The 26081-nt window shown below is 47.2% G+C and overlaps 1 protein-coding gene across 2 annotated transcripts; it reads left to right on the forward strand.

The window, feature by feature from the left end:
* Positions 1-1133: 1133 nt before the first annotated feature.
* Positions 1134-18690, forward strand: MOGAT2 (monoacylglycerol O-acyltransferase 2). Of its 2 annotated transcripts, XM_061150620.1 has the most exons (6): positions 1136-1321; positions 6247-6425; positions 11167-11371; positions 11688-11862; positions 12501-12700; positions 14120-14422. In XM_061150620.1, the coding sequence occupies exons 1-6, from the start codon at positions 1231-1233 to the stop codon at positions 14272-14274; spliced, it is 1005 nt and encodes a 334-aa protein (XP_061006603.1). In that variant the 5' UTR covers positions 1136-1230; the 3' UTR covers positions 14275-14422. The 2 variants fall into 2 exon arrangements, with proteins under 2 accessions (XP_061006594.1, XP_061006603.1); XM_061150611.1 differs by lacking the exon at positions 12501-12700 and having other exon boundaries at positions 1134-1321; positions 14120-18690.
* Positions 18691-26081: the final 7391 nt, after the last annotated feature.

Here is a 26081-nt window from a genome sequence, read left to right on the forward strand (position 1 = left end):
GAGAGGAGTGACAGGCAAGGACACAGGTGCTGGTCAGGTCCTATTTGTCCATCAGAGTGGACATCACACCAGTATGTTCACTCTGGGACAATGCATCACTCCTATACTTAGGACTTGTGTCTTTTCCTGTATGTTTGATACATTTCAGTTCAAAGTGCACATTTAAAGGAAGAGATTTAGGAGAACCGACTGAGAGAGGTGAATGGAGAGGGACAGAAAGTGTCTAGAGTGACGCTAAGGTTTTGATCTGTGTAACCAGGTCACTGGAGTCCCCTTTCCTGAGATGTCAAAGAGCAGAGGAAAAGCTGGCCTGGGTGGGAGAGGGAAGATCAAGTTCAGTCTTAGACAGGCTGTGAAGGAGATGCTGAGCAGACTACCAGGGAGGATATCAAGAACGCACCTACATAGTCAAGTCTGGAGCCCAGGGGGAAGTCAGGATGGAGATGCTGTTTGGAAGTGTTAGTACTGTAGACAGACTCCAAGGCCATGAGCCTGGGTGAAGTCTCTGCGGGAGAGAGGAGGGAGGATCCAGGGACAGAGGGGACAGGAGGGCCCTCAAACACTTAGCCTGGTGAGGAATAAGAGCCACCATGGAGACCCAGGGACAGCCAGAGGAGCAGGGGGGAAACCAGGTGAGTGTGGTGTCCACAGGCCAAGTGGTTTCAAGGAGGAGGGAGGGACCAACTGTGTCTGAGGCTGCTGAGAGGTCAAGATGAGGGCTGAGAATTGACCATTGGATTCAGCAGTGTGGAGGCCACTGGTGAACTTGCCAAGGGCAGTTCCACAGGACAGGAGCTGTTACTATATATTTGTGGAGGGGAACAGTGGACATGGCAGAAGAGGGGAGACAGCTACTGTAGCCAAGTCACTGGGTAGATGTGGAGGACAGAATTGCCCTATACTTAGTGCTTGACCTGTCAAGTGGAGGGCAAGATTCAAGCAAAAAGAGAAAGCTATCTGGAAGATAAGGTATTGCCTGAGGAGGCGAATGTCCTTCCCTTCCTCCTTCCTTTAGCTGACTCCAGGGCAGGTGGGTTCAAAGGTTTCTCCTAGGAAATAGACTCCTGCCAAGGTGAGGGCAGGGAGGCATTAGGCTGGGCCGAATGGGGTGTGGCACCCTCCTCCCAGACCACTAATGCTTACTCAACCTCTGGCAGCAACAAAAACCAGTAGGTGCCTCAGACCACAGCAGAGCTCAGAGAAACGTGTGGAATCAACCAAGGAGACAGCATGGTGAAGTTCGCACCCTTGTCCGTGCCGTGGGAGCGCAGACTGCAGACCTTTGTGGTTCTGCAGTGGATTTTCTCCTTTGCGGTCCTGGGTAAGGTGGGCTGGGCTGGGGGGACAGGAGACCATAGGATTCTGTATCTCATCTGCTGGCACCATACTAGTTAGGTACTGCTCCCCCCAGGGCTAGTGTTCAGCCTGTGGACAGACCCTACTAGACTGGGGTTAAAATATGGACATATTCTGTACAGGCTCTGAAATGGTCAACAGCCATTTTACACACTCACAAACAAACATGCATACACACACGCATGCATGTACCTTATGTATTACCCCATGTCCTCCCTCAGAACTTCCCTAAAATTTTGCAGCTAAAGCGTTTATCCCCAGGAAAGCAAGAAACCCGGTTCTCTACTGCTGGCATCCTTGATGACTGACTTGTGTCTCTGCTCTAAAGGTTGTTGAAACATTTTAAATGTCCCTAGTTACCCCCATTACACATATGAGCAGGGAAGCTGAATGCCTTAGATGTGCAAGGCTGTAGGTCTGGGCTCCTGTGCTGCCAAAGGACTAAAGGGAAGGAAGCAAAGGGAGGAGACAGGGCTGAGGTGTGGGGGAGGAGGTGTGGAGCAGGGAGGGGAGGGCTACCCCCGGTCAGGGGACAAGTCCCTTGGGTCCTGGATGAAGGATTCTGGGGGCCCAGAACCAGGTAGGCTGATGATTGAGGATCACTGGGCGGGAGTGGGGGTGGGAGGATGAGGGACATCTTGCTCACCTGGCCTTGGTGGAGTTTTGCCAGCACGAGTGTGTCTGTCTGCCCTCATCCACCCCCAACTCAGCCCAGGACCTGGGAACATCAGGAAGAGCACAGGGAGGTCGAGTAGCCCTCGGCCTAGAGCTAGAAGGAGGACAGTTAAGAGAGATCTGGGCCAGCTGGTGCCGGGAGCAGGAGCTTGTACCTTGTCCCTTATCCTGGGGAAAAAGGGGAGCCCCAGGAATGCTTTACAAACGGGAGGGACAAGGTTCAGTCTGTGCAGTACAGGTCCCAGTGCTTGAAGCCTATGGATCTGCTGTGTTTGGAGTACGGGGGGTAGACTGATGGCAGGGAGTATATATAGGGGGAAACTGAGTGCCTTAGATGTCCAAGCTATATCAGGGGTCCCCAGATTATGTGGCATGACAAATCCAGCCCACTGATTTTTTGCACTTGTACAGCCCAAGAATAGTTTTTACAGATTAAATTCTTACATAATTTAAATGATTATGGGCCTATGTAATATCCTCCAAGTTGCCCTATAGAGCCACAAAGTATACAAAATACTTTCAATCTGGCTCTTAATAAAGATTACTTACCTAGATCTAGGGAGGCTTCCAGTGGGTGGAAAGAAGGGACCCCTTCCAAAGACACTCAGGAGATGGGTCCACAGGGCAGGGTTTATAGGCTGGCAGGAAAAGTAAGGGCTTCCAGTGGGCCAATAAATGCTGGACATACGGTGAACAGCCGGTTCACACTGGACATAGAGCAGGCATTTGGGGGAGAGACAAAGAAGCAGCCAGAAAGGTCAACAAGGACGTGTCACCAAGGACTCAGGGCCCAGAAACAAATGCTTTCCAGTCGGTTACTTGTTTACTCTGTTTCCTCTCCTCTGTAGCTCACACACTCACACAGGAAGGTAAGCTCCTCTCAAGCAGTTGGTCTTGTTCTCAGCTGAATCTCCAGCTCCTAGAAGAGTTGGTGTCCACGAACATTTGTTGATGAATGTCTTGTCCCATCTGACTAACTTGCTATGTGGGCTGAGCCAATTTGCATACCCTGTCTGGGCCTCTATAAAGTGGGGTTTTACCTTTTTCCTTCTTGGTGTTATGAGGGGAAGGTAGAGGTCTCCCTTAGTGACTGAAAAGATCCCCAAGTTTGGTTTTGCCTGCTGACAGGAGTTAAGGGTGATAAGGATGGTGGGAAGTTCTTTCTAAGTGCAAGGGCCTCTTGAGTGGGTTTTTCCTAACCTTAACATGCTACGTTAGTTGCAAAAACCAGCATGTGCTGTTGTAACACATCCAAACAGAATGTGTATCCTACAAGTGAAAGACTTCCCCAAATCCACTATATACATATGTATATATATATATATATATATAATTTTTTTTTTTTTGTACTCTAGCGGCACGGCTTATATGAAAGCAGCAGTAAAAGCACAGAGTCCTAACCACTGGACTGCCAGGGAATTCCCTCCAGGGAGCCACTATTAACAACTCAGTTTTATTCTCTATAAGCAGTTCTCTTAAGTTTTTTTTTTTTTTTTTTAATGTTGACAATTTAAAGTCTTTATTGAATTTGTTACAATATTTTTTCCGTTTTAAGTTTTTTGGATTTTTAGCCCCTGAGGCATGTGGAATCTTAGCTCCCTGACCAGAGATTAAACTCACACTCCCCCTGCATTGGAAGGTGTGGTGTAAAATATATATAACTTGCACTTTGTCATCGGAACCATTTTTAAGTGTACAGCTCAGTGACACTACATTCATTCACATTGACCATCATGATTATCCATTTTTAGAACTCTTTTCATTTTCCCAAACTGAACCTCTGTACCCATTAAACAAAAACTCCCATGTCTCCCTCCCCTAGCCCTTGCTAGTCACCATTCTCTTTTCTATCTCTATGAATTTGATTGGTCTACGAACCTCACAAAAGAGGAATCAGAAAGTATTTGCGTGTATGTGTGTGACTGTCTTTATCTCACTTAGCACAATGTCCTCAAGATTCATCCTTGTTGTTACATGTTCCAGAAATCCCTTCCTTTTAATGACTGAATAATATTCCATTGTGTTATTTGCAACATTTTCCATCCTTTCATCCATCGGTGGACCGATGGCCATCTAGGTTGCTTCTACACTCCTTGTGGGTCGATCACTTTTTTGTTTGCCTTAAATATTTTTTAATAAAAATCTTGAATGGGAAAGTTGTAGAAGAATGGGAATAAAATGCCACCATTTTCACAAAAAAGAACATGTCCACGCTGGTAGATGTTCATGCATAGAGGAAGGAAGGATGCTTGCAGATCTGGAGGGAGGAGGCAGATGCCAGGAGACAAGGATGGCTTGGCGGTTGACTTAGATTTTTAAGTTTGGTTTTTTTAATGCAAATATTTAATGTGAAAAAAAATTATAAAGAATGTCAGTTAGGACTCTCTACCTTGGGGAAAAATCAAAAGTCTACATGGGTTGCTCCCACTATTAGAAAACCACCTCTAGGGAGCAACCCATGTAGACTGGAAGTCCCTAGAGGTGGTTTTCTGAAAGTGGGAGCAACCCATGTAGACTGGAAGTCCCTAGTGATCAACCTACAAGGAGTGTAGAAGCAACCTAGATGTCCATTGGTTCACTGATGGATGAAAGAAAGGATGGGAAATGTTGCAAATAACACAATGGAATATTATTCAGTCATTAAAAGGAAGGGATTTCTGGAACATGTAACAACAAGGATGAATCTTGAGGACATTGTGCTAAGTGAGATAAAGACAGTCACACACATACACGCAAATACTTTCTGATTCCTCTTTTGTGAGGTTTGTAGACCAATCAAATTCATGGAGATAGAAAAGAGAATGGTGATTGGCAGGGGCTAAGGGAGGGAGACATGGGAGTTCTTGTTTAATGGGTACAGAGGTTCAGTTTGGGAAAATGAGGAGTTCTAAAAATGGATAATCATGACGGTCAATGTGAATGAATGTAGTGTCACTGAGCTGTACACTTAAAAATGGTTCTGATGACAAAGTATAAGTTATATATTTTTTACCATAGAAATTTAATAAACAAAACAAAGTGCCCTAAACACAACACTGTGGAAAGTCAGCTCCATGAAGGCAGGAATTTCTGTCTGTTGTTCATGACTGAACCACCAATGCCTGGCATATTATAGGTGTTCAGTGTTCTGTGAGCTCCAACCTATTTTCTCTGGTTTATGGATTTTACTACTGTTCAGACTGGGTCAAACGTCCCCTCTTCCTGGAAGCCAGCCAGGAACGACAGACCCAGTCTACTCTGCTTTCACGTTCAGTACAATTGGAAGCTGACAATTTTGAGAGTGTGAGTGCATGGTATTGAGTAGAAGGAATGGGATGGGGTGGGAGAAATATTCTCTGAGAATGATGCTCCATTGACATTAGGTTAGGGTCAGCCCCTCAGACATCCTGACCCTGAGATGAAGCCAAGATTAGCCTGCAGCAAGGGACTGGGAATTGTAGGTAAGAAGGTATTTCCTCACTTGACCAGGTCATAGCCATGTTGCATCCTTGACCCATGGGCCTCTTCCTTCCTCCCTCCTTCAGCAGCAAAGGGCGTGGTAGTCACAGGAAACAGCATGATCAAAAGCTAAGAGGCTGAAGGAACTCCATCTCTCCATGGAGATATACTGAACCATTTCAAGTGGCCAGAGTATTGGGTCCATATGGGTGAATGAGGCTGGAGCAAGATGGGGATCAGCCAGCTATGCAGAATCTGAATGCCAGGCTGAGCTACATGGGCTGTTTTTAAAGTTATGAGAAAGTCATGGAAGGACTTTAATTAGAGGGGGGAATCTGGCAGGATTATAAATAGACAGGTGGGCAGAGACGGGACAGAGAGAAGGCTGGGCAGAAAGCATGTCTCCTTTTTCTTTGGGGTCCTGAAGGGTGTACACTAGAAAGTGTTAATCTAGTCACTTCTCTCCCAGGCATTTATTGAGCACCCAGTGAATACAGACTACTTAACTGGACAGAGATGGGGGTGGAGGGGTAAAACTGGAACAAATAAGCAGCCTGGTACAGTGGGGAAAACTTAGTTTGGAGTTGGGTCTACCTGGCTTCAAAGCCAGGCTCCCAGTGTGACACTGGACAGGCTGCCTTCTTTCCTCCTTGAAGTCAAGAGAGTCTCACCCCTTCCTCCTGGGATGAGGGCTGGACAGGACAGTGCTGCTAGTTGTAGGAGGAGAGCTTGTTCCTTCATTCCTTTGACCACTTATCTTCTTGCTTCTGTTCCCAGCCCAGATCTGCATTGCTGTCTTCATAGGCCTCCTGTTCACAAGATTCTGGATCTTCAGTGTCCTGTATGCAGTCTGGTGGTACCTGGATCTATCCAAGCCATGGCAGGGGGGCAGGCGCATTGAGGCCTTAAGGTGCTGCGTCATATGGAGGTACATGAAGGACTATTTCCCCATCTCGGTGAGTAATGGGGAGGCTGGGGTGTGGCCAGGACTATAGTGCCTCACGTATCCATGGGGAAGTGTGATCCTCTGTGCAGTGAGCAAAATACTGGGCTGGGAGGCAGGAGCTGGGCTTCCACCACTCTGTGGCCTGGGGAGGAGTCAGCTTCTGTCTGGCCGGGATGTAGGGCCACTATGAAGATGGATGAATGAACAGGATTTGAGGGAACTCTGCGAGCCATATATTGTGGCACACATTATGTATCTTACAGATGTAAAGCCCTCAGCAGCCATGCTCAGGGGTGCAGGTAATAAACCTAAGGTTCTAAGAGATCATCTAGCCCCACACTTCCTAAGATGAAGAGACTAACCCCTAGAAAGGGACAGGATGTGATCAAGGTCACATACAAAGTTCTTCTACTGGTTTAAAGTTTGTCCATTGTCAGTTTAGAGGGACAGGGGAGAGGACAAGGAACTTGTTCTAGATTCTCTAACCTGCCTCTCACTCTGGTACATTATGAATCCTTGGACAAGGACTTGCCACATTCTGAATGGATCCTGGATTTATTTACAAATGTATCCAGTGATCACACCAATCCTTGACACCTGAGTGCTTTTGAATCTCTGACTTTCTGACTCGGGGCACCTGATGGCCATTTGGACACTTGACCCTGGACCCAAAGTTCAGACTTGAGTGGAACAGGATCCTTGATTTGAATGAACTGACCTATGACTCCTTTTCTGAATCCCAGACAGACTAAAGTCTTGGATGTAAGCAGCTGGGCGAGGATGATTTATTGACCAGATAGAATGGGGAAGGTGATAGGGACACAGAGAGGTACAAGCAGGGACAGGTGGCCCTCCTCTGGAAACAGGAGAGTGGGTGGACTGTGCTGAGCCAACCTGAAGGGACCAGGTTGGGGGGTGGTCTTCCCAGACCCAATATCTGCTTCCTCTGCAGGGTGCCTTCCCAGGACCTTGTCAGCAGAAGCTGGTAGGGTTTGCTGGGGCCCTAGAGGAGCCATGGGCCTGCCACAGGCAGAGCCCCTCATCCTCACCCCAGAATCTCTTGACTTTGAGATTCTGAATTCCCATCTCTCCCTCTCTTCTTCCTAGACCAGGGCTTGCTCTTCTGTGCCAGGAAGGTCAGAGTTTCCATGGGGAAGTGTTGTGACATCAGCCAGCAAGCCAAGGAAAAGCCATAAGCAGTTTCTGGTCTCAAGTAGAGCTTTCTGGCTCTCTTTGTGGATTCTGTCCCTGTGTTCTCACTCCACACTGTGAGCTGAATCCCAAGTCCAGCAGGGAAGGAAAGGTGGCCTGCAAAGGGAACAGTGCAAGTGCAGGCCCAGAAGCGGCCAGGGCATGGTTTCTGAGCAGTAGTGTGACTAAAGCTGAAGGTACACTGGGGATGAAGTTGGAGAGCTTTTTAGGAATAAGATAAGGGAGACCAGTGGGCTTCCCAGGTGGCGCTAGTGGTAAAGAACCTGCCTGCCAATGCAGGAGATGCAAAAGATGTGGGTTCGATCCTTTCTTTTGGGGGGTTCGATCCTTGAGTCAGAAAGATCCCTGTAGGAGGGCATAGCAACTCACTTCAGTATTTTTGCCTGTGAAGAATCCCATGTATAGAGGAGTCTGGTGGGCTCCAGTCCATGGGGTTGCAAAGAGTCGGACATGACGGAAGCGACTTAGCACGCACATGTAAGGGAGACCAGTACAGGCTATTCCACAGAAATGAAGTCTTCAACTGAGAGCTCTCCAGTGGGCTGTCTTCCTGCTCTCCTGGGGCCTCCAAAGACATATCTGACTCTCTTTGCACCTGGAGTTTCTGCCAGTTGCAGAAAATGATTCTGGGCCTGTATTATTCACCATCCTCCTGCTTCTCCCCCAGAGAAGACTTCTCAACCGTGACACTACTGACAATGGTGGGACACTGGACACTTTCAGAAATTCTACCTACACAGTGTTCAGGATTCTTGCCTACTTCAGGCCTTTGGCATCACAACCTACAGAAGGCGAGCAATACCACCTAGTGGCCAGCAGAGGGCTGGATGATGAGCACTTTAACTTGCTTGTCGGGGCCTGGAAGCCCGAAGGGGTGGGGCTATGGCCCAGATTCTGGATCCCTGCACTTCCCAGGAGACCCTCCAACTCTTCTACATACTTCTACAGCACAGGGCCGAAAGGGATCTTACGGTGGCTAGGAGGTAGGGGGTCCCAGGTAAGGAGTCTGCACTCGACTGGAGCTCCCCGACCCCCCCATTTCTAAGCCTCTGTATCGGTGTCAAATGAGCTTGTGTTTCTGGGCTGCCTTCAGCTCTTACTGATTTTATGAGCTAGGGTCTATTGGTGGAATTTCAAGCAAAGTTGGGAAACTATTATATTTCTGAGCATTGGATCTTTCTAAGTGCAACATCTGGACTTCTGAAGAGCTAATGGAGAATCAGGCATATTCCCCCAGGAGGACCTGTCTCCATTTGCTGTTCCCCGTCACAGCTGGTGACATCCTGCTTACATGGCTTGCCCTTTGCTTTTCCACCTGAGGAGTGATCGTGGCCACCTTCCCCTATCAGGACAGGAAGAATTGCATTGTATGTCCCTATGGCTACACAGTGGCCCACAAGGAAGTGTTTCATAATTTGTCTAAACAGGCCCTGTTGATGGACATTTGACTGGATGCCAAGTTTTGGTATTACCAAAAGAAAAAAAAAAGCTTCAGTTAATAATCTTGTTCAGATGCCATTTTGCACAAGTGTGAGAAATTCTGTAGCTAAATTCCTCGACAGTGGAATTGCTGGCTTAAAAGGTCAGGTACATTTTTCCATTTTAATACCAATAGATATTGCCTCATTGCCGTTAAGGGGGTTGTAACAAAATTATTTTCCTACTAGCTGAGAAAGAGAATTCATAAACAAGTACTTCAGTGTGGGGAGTCAGGTATGTTTTTAAAGAAACATACTGAGATGGATTCCTAAGGAAACACCTTTCCCAATGAGAATAACCAGAATATCTCTGCTTGTCCTTATTTTCACATTCAATAAATTCCTTCTGTATGAGTGAAAGAAGTTTGCCTTTTTCTGTGAAGGAATGGTGACTCTACCTAAGGTCCCCTCAGACTTTCTGCAAAGGGTCAAGGGTAACCAGAGGGAGAGGTTGATCACTACAGTGATCAGAGGGAGTTTGCAGAGATCCAGTCAGGTCAAGGACAGGACAAGCTGGGACTGTTCCGCTGTGGTAGGGCAGACAGGCTCAGACTTCCAATGCTGTCCCTTGGGTCCGCCTCCAGTGCTCTCTTGGGTCCCTCCAGGCTGCTCTGAGATGGGCAGCCAGGCCTCTGGGGCCTGAAGGTAACAAGAATTCTCAGAGCCAATGCTCAAAAATTTCAGCTTGTTAACTAGATGATCTTTCACGGTGCCAAAGCTGAGCCTAAGTGGAACAGACTGCCCGTGCCTGGAAGTGTAAATTACAAGGCCTGGGTAGTCTTGTCAGGGAGCTTCCTGCCAGGGGCTTAGGGCTTGGGTCAGGGGCCTCAGGGCCTCCGACTCTAAAGGCTGTGCCTCCCAGAGCACAGGGCTCTGTAAGGGGTGGACCCTGCAGTTCCTGGCAGAGTGGGAAAGGGCTTGGTCACACACAGAATCACGGGCAGTTATCTTTGCACATTGAAGCCTGCCCAGTAACTGATGGGAGCAGCATTTTTTTTAAATTATTTTATTTTTGGTTGTGCTGAGTCTTTGTTGCTGTGTGTGGGCTTTCTCTAGCTGTAGATAGCGGGGATTACTCCTCATCGCGGTGCGTGGGTCTCTCACTGCGGCGACTTCTCTTGTGCGGCATGAGCTCTAGGCACACGGGCTTCAGTGGTTGTGGCTTGTGGGCTCAGTAGTCGTGGCACATAGGCTTAGTTGCACCACAGCATGTGGAATCTTCCCGGACCAGGAATCGAACACATGTCCCCCGCATTGGCAGGCAGATTCTTAACCACTGGACTACCAGTGAAGTCCAGGAGCAACATCTGCTAACTCAGTTCTGTCCCCTCTGTCTTCACCCCACTTTGCCTGGAAGCTGCTAGTGATGAACAGCTCTGCTCTCCCTCTCCTTCTACAATGTCTGGTGGTTTCTGGTGCACCCTCTGTGCTGCAGGACCGACCAGACCTGGGAAGAGCTGCCAATAGCCAGGGGAAGAGGTGGATAGATGGTAATGAAGGTCTGACACAGGGGGAACAGAGAGGCATCAGGGAGACACTTGAATTGTACAGAGGGGTAAACAGGACTAAGGCCAGCCTCCAGCTCTGCAAACTCTTTCAACCACCCTGATATAGCTAGCAAATTCTCACTCCCAGGTCCTAAGTGCTGAGTTTTCTCATAGGGAATTTTGTTAGAACAGGACTGTTTGAGTGGCAGCCCTGTGTGGCCCTTGATGGTGTATGAACTATGCCAAAGTATGATTATCCTGTCCCGTAGTCTTGGTAATTCCAGGGAACTCACTGGCCTGAGATTCTCAGCAGAAGGTAGGCAGGACAGGGTCAAATGTCCACATTTAATACATTGAAAGCTGGAGAGGGAGACAATTTGTCTGAAGCTCACAGCAAGTCTGAGACATAGATGGCAACAGGATCTCCCTGGGTGCAGTCACATGCATATCTCCATCTTCCTAAGAACTGGAGGCTCAGAGAGGAGGAGCAAGTTACCCACGGTCACACTGGTGCTGGCAGAATGGGGGAGGGTATGAGGTGCAGCTCCGATTCAGCAGGTTGCTGTCCCTGCAGCTGGTCAAGACTGCCTATCTGGACCCCTCCCGGAACTACCTCGCTGGTTTCCACCCCCATGGGGTTCTGGCCACTGGAGCTTTTACCAACCTGTGCACAGAGAGCACCGGTTTTTCCTCACTGTTCCCTGGCATCCGCCCACATCTGATGATGCTGAACTTGTGGTTCTGGACTCCTTTCTTCAGGGATTACATCATGTCAGGGGGTGAGTTTTCCCAACCCTGGGTAACCCAGCTGGGTGAGGGCTGCAGGCATGGAGGAGGGATTTTACAGAGGGCTGTCAACAGTTCTATACTTCTTCCAAGTGAATGTGTGGTGGAGAAGGAAGCTAGATTCAAGGAAGCACTTCCCACAGCTCTGTGCTCAGTGATACACTCAGTTGGGGGTTGGGAAGACCTGAAGGGCTCAGTCCCAGTCCTCAGGGAACTCACAATTGGGAACTGGAGTGGAGCCCAGCCCACATCTCTGCCCACGGTCCCTGCTCCTTCACCCCATACCTAACCACCTTTCTCTCTCCCCAGGGCTGGTCCCAGTAGACAAGGAGAGCGCCGCTCACATTCTGAGCAGGAAAGAAGGTGGCAACCTCATGGCCATCATTGTTGGGGGCGTCCAGGAGGCACTGGATGCCAGACCTGGAGGCTGCAAGCTGGTGCTGCGGAACCGCAAGGGCTTCATCAGGCTCGCCCTGACATACGGGTATTGGGGAGAGGGCTCTGGGTTCAACTGGGGATTGGCAAGGATTGTGCTTTGGTGGGAAGACAGCACAGATGAATACACATCCTATTTTGGCAAGGAGAGTTACAATCCATCGACAGTGAAGATTCTGTGTTGGTGATTAATGTAATGTTTCATTCCCAAATAGCCAGAGAAGATTCTAGAAGGGAGATTTGGTGATTAAAAGGAATAAGGTCAAGGGTCATATTTACTGAAAACTTGCATTACATCTGAGTCTAGGGCTTTTAGGAGAATGGTGTTTGGGGCATAGCTTAGAGCTGTTCTCTTACCTTGAAGCATCTATGAAGAATACAAGTTAACTGGGGAAGAAGAAATTTTTCCAGGAAGTTTGCATGTTTTATACCTGGAAGGGCTCTCTGAAGCATTCTGTTCTCTTGTCATGGTGCAACTGGGAAGCCATCGTCCAGAGAGGAGCCATGACCTGCGTAAAATCACAAAGCAAGGCCGTGGCAGGTCTGGAGGACACCCGAGGCCTCCTACTTTTGTCCCAGGGCTTTGTCCTCTGCTCCACTTCCTGCTCACTAGCTCCCTTCAGGAGGCTAGTGGACCAGCTTGTGCCTTCTTGCCCCTCCACACTCTCTCTCTCCTGTCTCCTCTAGGGCAGCTCTGGTACCTATCTTCTCCTTTGGGGAGAATGACATATATGACCAGGTTGAGAACTCTCGGGGTTCCTGGTTGCGGTGGTTCCAGGACCGACTTCAGAAGATCATAAGAGTCTCCATCCCACTCTTCTATGGCTGTGGAGTCTTCCAGGACAGCTTTGGTCTTATGCCCTACCGCCGACCCATCACCACCGTGGGTGAGCCTAGACTCAGGCTGGGAGAGGAAAGGGCTACACAGCAAGGGGCTCAGGCTAGTGTTGCAGAGGGGACTAGACATGAGCCGAAGACATCATTGACTTTCATGGAGTTCACGTTCCAGAGCATGAAACAGACACACAGGCAGATAACCCTGATGAAAGGAAGTCTGGGATGGGAAATCTAACCAAGACAAAAAAAAAAGTCACCACTACTGATTACCGGGCACCTGCTGTGTGTCAGGTACTGCACTGACTACTTACATGCAGCAGCTTAGTTTTCCCAACAACCTTGTAGGCAGTGATTATTATCACCATTTTACTAGTGGCAAACTGAGACTCAGAGAAGGTAAATCACTTCCAAAAAATCACCCTGTCCTTGATACAAAGTTGAGGTTTGATCAGGGTCTATTTGATTTTTTATGATGCCAGAGAGGAGGGTTTAATTCTGACAGAAGGATCTTGTAAGGCTTATTGGAAAAGTGGATACCAGGGAAGGGTATTCCAGGTCTCATAGTTATTGTGTGTAAAGTAGCAATCAGCAGGCTGTGAAGGAGAGCCTGAGGGATTTCCCTGTAATTAATGGGCATGGGCCTTAGTGCATGGACTTAGCACCATCTTTTCAGCTATTTGATTGTCTCATTTGCTTTCGTCTTGGATTCCAACTAGGTTTCAATGGCAAAGCTTGTAAAGTGAGGTCTTTTCATCTCCACTCACCCAGTCATTTCTTAGTTGAGTACAGACTTGGCCAACCCTCTACACCATGACTTTCCCTGGGTTGTCTGGTAATATTTTCATGAATATAATTAACAACTGATGCCTCCAGAACCATTTTTCAAGAGAAGAAGACAGGACAGCTGCTTTCTGAGCCTGGCAGAACTTGAGGAAGGAGGTTGATAGATCCTCCCATGTCCTCCCTAGAATGGGGGGCACTGTAGGACATCGTCGAGGGAGAGGAGGTAGAAGGCACTTGGGCTGTGGGCCACCTCCTCCTAGACATACAGACACTTCCACTCATGGCATCTGAGACTCCCAGATCCACATGTCCATGAGGCTAAGAGCACATCCTCAGGGCTTATAACCAGTCACTGGTTCTTCGCAGGTGACCCTGACCAACTTACTCAACCTCCCGGAGTCTCAATGCCTCAGCTGTCAAATAGGAATACTAGCAGGTTCTATCTTCTTAGGATTGTTAGGATGACCTAAGAGATAATGCATTAAAACACCAGCTGGTGATATTGTTAATATATCAGAATCTTGGAGTTGCCCTAACATCTTAGAATCTATGACCCAAAATAGAATTGAAAGGGAAGGAGAAAGAGTGCTTACCTGCTCAGATGATCATTGTGGTGGGAACCCTGAGGGTCCCTGAGCCTTCAGTGGTTCCTGCTCTGGGCCACCACTCACCTCTGTGTCTTGCAGTGGGGAAGCCCATCGAGGTGCAGAAGACGCCACATCCCTCCCAGGAGGAGGTGGACAGGCTGCACCAGCGCTACATGCAGGAGCTGGAAAACCTCTTCGAAGCCCACAAGCTCAAGTACAACGTCCCCAGAGACCAACACTTGGAGATCTGTTGAGTGCCTCCCCAGAGGAGGGACTCCTCCAAAGGGCAGTGCTGGCATTAGGGAGGATGGAGGAAGATTCTGTGATCCCAGAAGGCTTCCTTCAGGTGTCTGTTGAACTCATCTCCAGAGCCTTCACTGACTCCTGCATCTCTACCCCAGGCCTTGGGTCACAGCTGGCTCCATGGCAGAGGAGACCAGACTCTGGCATAGTTGATTTGCTCTCCTGCACTGACTCTTCTGTAGTGGGCCCTCTCCTTCATTCTGCCCACCTGAGAAATGGGAGAGGATGGTGTGTGGTGTCTCTGTCCTCTGTGGTCCTGTCACTCAATGGGCAGGACAAGAGCAGCTCCAGTGAGCAGGTTGCTCTTCCTCTGCCTTGAGTGACATCACAGAAGCAGCCCCCAGCTGCAGCCCTTTCTCCTACAAGCTCCCTCATCCTGCATCCTGCCTGTCCCAGCTCCTCCCTCTCTGAGATGAAGAGGAGGGCGAGGCCACAACCCCCTGACTTATCCTGGCACCTTCGAATTTCTGGACCCTCTGAGCCCCAGAGTAGCAGCCAGAGAGGCTGGGAAGTGGGGAAGGAGACTGTGGCTTTATCACTGGCTAAATGACCATGGCAGACCTCTTCACCCTCCCTCTGAGTTTCAGTTTCCCCCAAGGACTAAGATAACCTCTGACCTCAGCTGTGATGTCACAATGACTGAGAGCTCCATGAGTCAGCTGTGACTCCTCCTTTGTAACTTCAGCCCTGACTTTGACACAGAAGGGAGCTCCATAAATGTCAACTCATCAATGACAGAATCCTGTTTCAGCCTTCTTCTCTTCCCTTACCCTACTCCCCAACTGGGAACACTGGTCAAAGCCTCCCATTTTTGTCCCAACCTGGCCCTGCAGCCCTGCTGCTCTGTGTCCTCTTCCCAGATGGTGGATCGGAAGGGCCAGAGAATGGCATGTTACTTCTTCCTCTCTACCAGTCAGCTCCAACTTACCACCTCTGGCCTGTTCTATGGGAGACAAGGGGAAGGCTATGTACAGACACAGGGCAGACCAGCCAGAGAAGTAACATGAGGAGTGAATGGTCAGTGTCTGCAAGCAGGGCAGTAGGGGACAAGCCTCTGATAAGGAAAATTCTGGGTCACTGGCTCTGGGATATGTGTCATGAGTGATTGGACAGGATGGTAGGGTAGGACCAGTACTATGAACGCCCACATCTGAAGTGGGAAAGCAAGTTCTTTTCCCTCCAGAAGCTAATCACAGTAATAAGTACAAATGGGGTGTTGGGGGTGGGGGGAGTGGAGAGAAATTCTGTGGATGTAAATTTAGGTTCAGTGACCCTGAGCAAGACCCATCCCCTTTCAACCTCAGGTTTGTTATCAGGGAAATAAGAATTACAGTACCTAACTTGGGTTTGTGAGTGGAGTAGATAATATGAGATGGTTAACCATTCCACATTCTGTGAGGAGTGCTGGGGAGTAGGAGTAATTAGCAGGCAGGCCATAAATGTACTCAGCATCTCTTGATGGCCTTTTCTGACCCTAGGAGGTGGGAGCTATAGGGTCCCAAGAGAAGGGGGAATCAAGTGCAGTGGGGTTGAGAGGGGAAGTGATGGTTTCCATCAAGGGAAGAGGGAGGAAGTGGCAGGTAAGCAGGGCCATTAAGGAAGGGCTAGATTTTCCAGGAGAGAAGTACCTGCCCACTGCAGTTTTCTACTGCTGGTATTGAACCACTTCAGACCTTAGTGGCTGAAGGCAGTAAGGATTTATTAAGTCCACATCTCTGTGGATGGCTGGGTGGTTCTTCTCCCTCTTTCAGCTCCCACCTGCTGTGTTTTGGTACCTGCTGATCTCTTGGGACCAGGATGCTCTGTCTCCTCAATTTGATCATCCAAAGGTCACCTCCTTGGTCAAGCCCTGCACACCCACCACCTTCAAACTAAAACCCTGCTCTCCCAATCCACTGCCTGATTCAAAGTTAGTTATCCCTCTTGTAGGGAAGTTTGGTGTGAAAGATCCATGACTGATGATAGGTCAAGTTTGTCACCAGAGAGCTGGAAGCACCTAGGGGTTCCCACTCAGTTCACTCAGGAGGAGGCAGCCGACCTGCTTCAGCAGGTACAGTTTCAAAGCCTAGAGTGGGGAATCACTCCCAAGCTCTCCCAAGTGGCTGCTGGCAGAAGGCTTCAGAGCCCTGCATGTGGGCCTCTCCATCACGCTGCTAATTGACACCAGGATTCTCCAGAGTAAGCCAGTCACCAAGGAGAGAGAGACTGAGAGGGAGCCCAAGACAGAGAGAGAGAAGCAGTACTGCCTTCTAGTACCTAGACCCTGAGTCACTCACCATCAGACCTGCCTTATTCTATTTGTTTGACGTGAGGCCCTAAGCCCAGTCCACTCTCCTCCATAGGAGGGTGTGACACCTGGAGGTGAAGTCACTGCAGGCATCTTGCAGGTGCTACCACAGTGACAGCCAACGAGCCCTCAGAGAATGGACTGGGCAACCTCAACACTGTGGGGTTGCAGGAGGCTCTCTGCCTGGAGGACACAGGCTGAGATGCCCACACAGCAGGGCCCCAGGTGGGGCAAAGGTGTGAGCACAGGTCAGAGGTGGGAATCGTGGCTGTGAATCCAGGCCTGGCTGGGATGCAGTACAAGGTGCCATCAGACTTAGGGCACCTGGATGGGGAATGGGGACAGACTGGTTGGGCCAGAGGGAGGGAGATACCCCTCTTTCACTACAGCCTTGGAGGCCACACATTAAAGACCTCAATCAAACAAGTTAAGAGCGGAGAGCCTGATCTGAGAGGAAGGCTGCCTACAGAGGTACCCTATTAGGAGCATCCACACTGGACTTTGTGTGGACAGAAGTATCCTTCCATGTGTTCAACACTGACACTGAGGTGTTTGTTAAGCAGTTGGCCTCCCCAAGGATACAGAGATCCAGGAGCTTCACAGCAAGGGTCCAATACTATACAGCACCTGCTCCCTGACACCCCATGATCATCCTAACCTGCCTGAGTGTCCTTGCCCTTATGGGAAGATCTTCCACCAACACACAGGCCAACTCAGACAGCCCGAGGAGCATAGGTAGAGGTAGGAGCATAGGCTCTCTAACTGTGGTAAAGAGGCTCAGAGGTCTGCAGGAGTGTCCTCCTGAAATCAGGCTGCCCTTTGTTCTCAAACATCATTACTCACAGGAAACAAATGGCCTGTTGGGGCCCTGCCTGGTGACACTGCTGGATGGTGACAACAATTGGGACAAAGGTCAGCCAGCACAGATCTATCAGCAACCACCTGGCCTGACCCAACCTCACCCTCTCAGGAGGACTGGGCTTTGCTAGAGATCAGGAGGAGGCAGAGGTGGGAACATGGGAGCTGCTGAGGGAGCCAAGGCAGAGAGGAGGAGAGGGCAGAGCACATGTGGGCAAGACTTCCTGGTGAGGGTCAGGGTCAAGGTGAGGTTTAGGGAACAGGAGGCTGAGGTTTAGGCCTTTGTGCAGTGAAGTTCTATTGAAATAGAGAGGGAGCAGGGCAGATAGGGTCCCTGAGGATACCTGGCCTGCTGTCTGGAGGAACTACTGTCCAGTTCAGGGGTCAGGAATTCGTCTCAGGTTGGGAGGAGCCCTGGAAGGTGCTTGAGCTGGAGCAGGTCATGGGCCAGATAGAAGGGCAGTGGATGCCTCAGGGTTGGACTGGGCATCTGTCTTGGTGACCCCACAGCAGGACAGAGTCAGCTCCCTAAGCAAACTGCTCAGTGATTACCTACTTTGTGCTGGGCTCTGAGTGGATGCTATACATGCAGTATCTCAATGTAACTGACAGTGACTTCCTCATACAGATGAGGTTCATATCAGAGGTTTGAGACCTTTCTAGAATCCTGGCCCCAATATGAAACCTGCTTGCAACAGGTGTCCTGCTCTCACCTTGCCTACTGTGGCCTCAAACTTGGCCGAATTTTACATTGAAGACTCCAGTGGCAGCAGTTGTAGCCGCGGACTCCCAACACCACCGGTGCTGTGTGGACCCACACAGCCCACATCCCCTCCCATCTTCACTTAGAACCAAAGAGGGTCCAATCAATGCCAGCTCTTCCTCATCGCTTCTGTTTATAAATGCCTGAAAGTGGCTTTAAAGACCTGAGAGGGTTTGTGTCTATCATGAACTAGGTTTGGGCTTTTATTAGAATCCATGTCTTCCTCTCACTCTCTGCCAGAGAGCTGACCTGAGTGTCTGCTTTTTAATGAGTTGAACAGGTGCCATGTCTGTCAAGTTACGTGACTGAAAACAGATAGAAATGAGCAGGAAGATTCCTTTCCCCAGCAGATTTAAACCTATGGCTGATTTATGTTGATGTTTGGTAGAAATCAATACAATATTGTAAAACAATTATTCTTCAATTAAAAATAAATAAATTAAAAAAATAAAAGACCTTGAATAGAATAGAAACAGCATTGAACTCTGGTCTTATCTGTAAATGTCAAGGTTGAGGATCAAAAGGGGCCACCTCCCTCAAAAAATGTTAAATATGTCTGAAGTTGTTGGAGTTGCCCTAGATTAGTGTTTCTCAATATGTTGTGGCAAAGGACCAGGTTTTTGTGTTTTTCCTTCTTTTCTAATCTATCATGGACTTTTCTATTTGTAAATGTGATATAAATTATTTTTAAAATGAAGCAAGAAAGCAAATAGTACAAATCCAATAATTAATTATTAGTTTCAATACACATAGAACTACTCTGTTACATTGCTCTAAGGTTTCTGAGCAGTTACTTCAGGAACCAGTAACAGGCAGTTTGTGGACAAGGCAGGTCCTCAGACCACACAAGAGCCACACTGCCCCAGGACATATGGTGCTGCCTGGTTGTTGGCCTGTAAAGGAGTGGGTGGGACTTCCCAGTGGCGCTAGTGGTAAAGAACACGCCTGCCAATGCAGGAGATGTAAGAGATGTGGGTTTGATCTCCGGGTTGGGAAGATCCCCTGGAGGAGAGCATGGCAACCCGTCCCAGTACTCTTGCCTGGAGAATCCCATGGACAGAGGAGGCTGGCAGGCTACAGTCCATAGGTTGGACTATAGGTTGCAAAGAGTTGTACATGACTGAAGCTACTTAGCACACATGCATGCAAGGTTGTTGTGAGGTGAGGGGCACAGAACCCTGGTGGACTGCTGAGCACTGTACACAGGTCACTAGGGGCCATCATCTTAGCCCCTAATACCTGGTAGGATGAGGGGCTCTGGGAAGGGAAGGACTTGCCTGAAGTCACACAGCTGGAAAGTGGCCAATGCAGGACTGGTCTCAGCTCTCACCCAGGGCTCTTCCAATCTGCCTTGAGGGTGGACCCTGGAAAATGTCTCCCAGATGCACCTTCAAGGAAGGAGGGGTGGTCTGAGCTGCAGAGCTGCCTGCACAAGGGCAACTGATCCTAAGACAGATCCAGATGGGATGTCAGCCTCAGCCACTTTAGCCCAATTCAGGATCACTCTGATGGGCCATTTTGGTTCACCATTGCCCGCTGCCCAATTCCACTGTCTTCCTTCCTCATAAAGTTTTCACACAGAGGAAATGTAACAAGTAGTCATGTTCACCATTCATGATAAGGAAATGGAAATCAAGACCCCAACTGGATATCTCTCTACTCACCAGGAAATAAGGTGTCTGAATTTACCAACAAGGAGAGAGGATCTGCATCAATGGGACACTGGTATAATCTAGGTGAGATGTAAACTGGTGTTGTTGTTTTGGAAAAAACCTGGCACTATTCCTCCCCAGCTCGTGCAGTCACATACCCTTTGACCCTGCAGTCCCTCTGGCTGTTGAGTCTATGGGAGGGAGAAAGGACACAGAGACAGAGGCCAGTGAGAAGACTGATGTCAGAGTCGATGAAAGAGGCTGGCTGTAGGGGTGAAAACAAGCTTTCACATGCAAGTCATTAAAATCTACAAAATAACCAGTGATAAAATAATATTCAAATGGCCATGAAACTTTTTTTTTTTTTTTTTTTTGCATGCCAGTATTTGTTGCAGGAGGAATTCTCTTTTGTGGATCACAGGCTCTAGATCATGAGGGCTCAGTAGATATGGCATGCGGGCTTAGTTGCCCTGCACATTTGGAATCTTAGTTCCTTGACCAGGGATCAAAATCATGTCCAGTGCATTGCAAGGTGGGTTCTTAAACACTGGACCACCAAGGAAGTCGGCACAGTAAACATTTTTAAATGTGCTTCACCACCTTTAGGCGTTAGGAAACCACAGTAAACACAATGAAGTATCTGAGCAGCCCAGGCACTCAACAGTGGAAGTCCTAACCTGTGATCTCCAAGGAATTCCCTGTGTAACTACTTTGGAAAGCTCTGACAAAATGTGGTCCACTGGAGAAAGGAATGGCAAACCACTTCAGTATTCTTGTCTTGAGAACCCCATGAACAATATGAGAAGGCAAAAAGATAAGACACTAAAAGATGAACTCCCCAGGTTGGTAGGTGCCCAATATGCTACTGGAGATCAGTGGAGAAATAACTCCAGAAAGAAAGAAGAGATGGAGCCAAAGCAAAAACACCACACAGTTGTGGTTGTGACTGGTGATAGAAGCAAGGTCTGATGCTATAAAGAGCAACATTGCATAGGAACCTGGAATGTTAGGTCCGTGAATCAAGGCAAATTGGAATTGGTCAAATGAGATGGCAAGAGTGAACGTCGACATTCTAGGAATCAGTGAACTAAAATGGACTGGAATGGGTGAATTAAACTCAGGTGATCATTATATCTACTACTGTGGCAAGAATCCCTTAGAAGAAATGGAGTAGCCATCATAGTCAACAAAAGAGTCAAAAATGCAGTACTTGGATGCAATCTCAAAAATGACAGAATGATCTCTGTTCGTTTTCAAGGCAAACCATTCAATATCACAGTAATCCAAGTCTATGCCCCGACCAGTAATGCTGAATAAGCTGAAGTTGAATGGTTCTATGAAGACCTACAAGACCTTTTAGAACACCCGAAAAAGATGTCCTTTTCATTAGAGGAGACTGGAATGCAAAAGTAGGAAGTCAAGAAACACCTGGAGTAACAGGCAAATTTGACTTTTGAGTACGGAATGAAGCAGGGCAAAGGCTAATAGAGTTTTGTCAAGAGAACGTACTGGTTATAGCACACATCCTCTTCCAACAACACAAGAGAAGATTCTACACATGGACATAATCAGATCGTCAACACTGAAATCAGATTGATTATATTCTTTGCAGCCAAAGATAGAGAAGCTCTATACAGTCAGCAAAAACAAGACCAGGAGCTGACTGTGGCTCAGATCATGAACTCCTTATTGCCAAATTCAGACTTAAATTGAAGAAAGTAGGGAAAACCACTAGACCATTCAGGTATGACCTAAATCAAATCCCTTATGACTATACAGTGGAAGTGAGAAATAGATTTAAGGGACTAGATCTGTTAGAGTGCCCGATGAACTATGGACAGAGGTTTGTGACATTGTACAGGAGACAGGGATCAAGACCACCCAAGAAAAAGAAATGCAAACAAGCAAAATGGGTGTCTAAGGAGGCCTTAAAAATAGCTGTGAAGAGAAGAGAAGTGAAAAGCAAAGGAGAAAAGGAAAGATATACCCATCTGAATGCAGAGTCCCAAAGAATAGCAAGGAGAGATAAGAAAGCCTTCCTCAATGATCCGTGCAAAGAAATAGAGGGAAACAATAGAATGGGAAAGACTAGAGATCTCTTCAAGAAAATTAAGGATACCAAGAGAACATTTTATGCAAAGATGGGCTCAATAAAGGACAGAAATGGTATGGACCTAACAGAAGCAGAAGATATTAAGAAGAGGTGGGAAGAATACACAGAAGAACTGTACAGAAAAGATCTTCACGACCCAGATAATCACGATGGTGTCATCACTCACCTAGAACCAGACATCCTGGAGTGTGAAGTCAAGCTTCTTAGGAAGCATCACTACGAACAAAGCTAGTGGAGGTGATGGAATTCCAGCTGAGCTATTTCAAATCCTAAAAGATGATGCTGTGAAAGTGCTGCACTCAATATGCAGAAAATTTGGAAAAGTCAGCAGGACTACAGGCTAGAGGACTGGAAAAGGTCAGTTTTCAACCCAGTCCCAAAAAAAGGCAATGCTGAAGAATGCTCAAACTACTGCACAGTTGCACTCATCTCAACGCTGTAGTAAAGTAATGCTCAAAATTCTCCAAGCCAGGCTTCAGCAATACGTGAACTGGGAACTTCCAAATGTTCGATCTGGTTTTAGAAAAAGCAGAGGAACCAGAGATCAAATTGCTAATATCCGCTGGATCATCGAAAAAGCAAGAGAGTTCCAGAAAAACATCTATTTCTTCTTTCTTGACTATGCCAAAGCCTTTGACTGTGTGGATCACAATAAACTGTGGAAAATTCTGAAGGAGATGGGCATACCAGACCACCTGACCTGCCTCTTGAGAAATTTGTATGCAGGTCAGGAAGCAACAGTTAGAACTGGACATGGAACAACAGACTAGTTCCAAATAGGGAAAGGAGTACGTCAAGGCTGTATATTGTCACCCTGCTTATTTAACTTATATGCAGAGTACATCATGAGAAATGCTGGGCTGGATGAAGCACAAGCTGGAATCAAGATTGCCAGGAGAAATATCAATAACCTCAGTTATGTAGATGACACCACCGTTATGGCTGAAAGTGAAGAAGAACTAAAGAACTTCTTGATGAACATGAAAGAGGATAGTGAAAAAGTTGGCTTAAAGCTCAACATTCAGAAAACTAAGATCATGGCATCCAGCCCCATCACTTCATAGCAAATAGATGGGGAAACAATTGAAACAGTGACAGGCTTTATTTTGGAGGGCTCAAAAATCACTGCAAATGATGATTGCAGCCATGAAATTAAAAGATGCTTACTCCTTGGAAGGAAAGTTATGACCAACATAGATTGCATATTAAAAAGCAGAGACATTACTTTGCCAACAAAGGTCTGTCTAGTCAAAGCTCTGGTTTTTCCAGTAGTCATGTATGGACATGAGAGTTGGACTTTAAAGAAAGCTGAGCGCCAAAAAATTGATGCTTTTGAACTGTGATGTTAGAGAAGACTCTTGAGAGTCCCTTGGACTGCAAGGAGATCCAACCAGTCCATCCTAAAGGAGATCAGTCCTGGGTGTTCATTGTTAGGACTGATGTTGAAGCTGAAACTCCAGTACTTTGGCCACCTCATGTGAAGAGTTGACTCATTGGAAAAGACCCTAATGCTGGGAAGGATTGGGGGCAGGAGGAGAAGGGGACGACAGAGGGTGAGATGGTTGGATGGTATCACCGACTCAATGGACATGAGTTTGAATAAACTCTGGGAGTTGGTGATGGACAGGGAGGCCTGGTGTGCTACAGTCCATGGGGTTGCAAAGAGTCAGACACGACTGAGCAATTGAAGTGAACTGAGGCTATGTTGAGACTGTAGCATGGGCAGGTGAGTGCAGGGGTTAACAGCTGCCTGTTCATCTGGCTAAGCCATGAGAAAATCACCATGGGAAAAGAATAAAAGCAAAATGTAGCAATAAAGAATAACCCAAGTAAAAGTACATCAGGTTGATTAGTTGGGGTCGGCATATCCTGCTAAGCTAAGGAAAAACATAATGTGGACCTTGGAACACCGGGTCAGTGCAAGTTCAGAACGCTGCTTGTGCACACACTAAGATGTTTTCCCAAGGCATATGTGGGTCTACGATCTCCAGCCAGGTGATGGCCTTTGTACAAGAAAATAACAAAGATAGTTTAAAGTAATCAGTAAAATGGGAGACGTGACCGGGGACCCAGGAGGCTGACTTCATTGTATCACAACAGTTATTTTCTGTTAGTCAAGACCCTAAATAAAAGTGATGTGGCTCTGAGGAACAGTACTCTTGATCCAAGAGGTCTTGAGTTCCCTGGTCCCATCTTTAAAACTTTATTTCTGTCTCTAGTTTCTTTTTCATAAACTGTGTGTCGACCTCTTTTGATCCCTACCTGCTTCGCTGGCTGCAGCAAGTGGTGCCCAACATGGGGCTCGAAAGTGAAGGATCACCGAGAGTGAAGCCAAAGTTGAAACATTGGCACACGGTCTGAAGAAGAGTAGGGTGAGGCCTCCAAAAATTCCCCCTTGTGGTAAGTAATACTCTCTCAGGCATTGAAACCAGGGTTAAGCATGCGAAATTAAAAAAGCTCGGAAGAATACCGGCTGTACATATGCCTCTTAAGGCAGCTTTTGAAAGCAAGGGGAACAAAAACAAGTGAGGGCCAGCTATTGGAGCTTTTATAAACCATTGAGGAATATTGTTCATGGTTCGCTTCTCTTTAGATTTAGGAACATGGGAGAAGATAGGTAGTGAATTAGAGAAACCTCTTTGCAAGGGAGTGCCCTTGGTTGTATCTATCTGGTCGACTTGGACACTGATGAAATCCATTTGGGGAACTCTTCAGACCCCTGAAAGCTCAGAAGGGAGTAAAGATGGATGTGAAACCCCATCAGAGGGAGGACCTAAATATGCAGAGCCCAAGTGGGTAGAACAAAAAAACTCAGGAGGCTCTTAAAACTGCAGTTCCTTCTGCACCTTTGTTTGGAGAAGATGAATTTCCTTTGCCTCCTCTTCCTCCCTCTCCTGGCTTAACCACTGGAGAGGCTCAAGCTTTTCCTTCCTTGAAACAGACAGCAGTTCACCCTGTCACCCTGTCACCCCTCCAGAAAGGTATTTATTGGATCCAACAGGAGGGTGACTTGGACTCTATGACTATGGCATTTCCAGAGATAATACATGAATGGATAGCTCCTGGGACAGATCCTAATAATCCTAATGGGGTGTATGAGGCTGTACACAAATAGATTCCCTTCAAAATACTAAAGGAACTTAAGCATGCTGTTCAGAATTATAGAGTAAATTCTCCTTTTACCTTGGGAATAGTGCAAGGACAACTGAGGGCTCCCATTTCATTATGGTGGCTCATGACCAAGCCAGGCAGATCCCCATCTCTTTAGATCAATTGATAGGCAGTGGAAATTGGAGGAGAACTCAAGATCAAGTGCTTATGGAAGATCAGGGTATAGAACAGGTGAAGCAATACTACATAAGAGCTTGGGAGGAAATAGAGGTTAAAGGACAGGCTTTCTTTACTTCTCACCTCCCCAGAGAGACAATCCCTGCTGGGACAACATCTTATCAGTCAGGCTACCCCTGTCATCAGAGCCAATTTGAACCTTCCCTGGTTTTAATTTTTAGCTATAAAACTATGACTACAAAAAAAAAAGAGATGACATTTTTGACACTGAATGGCCATGATATTTTTTAGACTCTGGAGAAAACAGTTTAAAATAAAATCTGTTTTGAAATTGGAAAACAGTTTCTTCTTATATGTGCAATTAAGAAAAAGTTGACTTGTTAAAATACTTATTTGGAGCTTCAATTCTGCCTGAGAAACAAAAACAGGCCAGGAAAAAACCTGAAGTTAACTCTTATCATGTCCTTGGGATACACAGCCCACTCTATCTGGGACTCCAGCCATGAACAAATCGGTAGAACTCAAACCAATAGAAAAAAAAAGAAGAGACAAAGAGACATGTTAAATTTCAAGTGGAAAACTATGAAATCTCTGTCTGTCTATCTGTCTAAACTTCTCTGTGTCTCAGTGTGTGTCTCTGTTTTTGGATAATATGAGGTTAATTTATAAATGAGCTCTATTTAAATTCAGGTTCACATGAACTGAGAAATATTTAATATTAAATATCTAACTAATGTTTGTTTGCTAATCTAATTAAGACATGTCTTAAGTCATCAACACTGTTTAATACTTTTATT

Source organism: Dama dama, chromosome 1, assembly GCF_033118175.1.
Source record: "Dama dama isolate Ldn47 chromosome 1, ASM3311817v1, whole genome shotgun sequence".
NCBI lineage: Eukaryota > Metazoa > Chordata > Mammalia > Artiodactyla > Cervidae > Dama > Dama dama.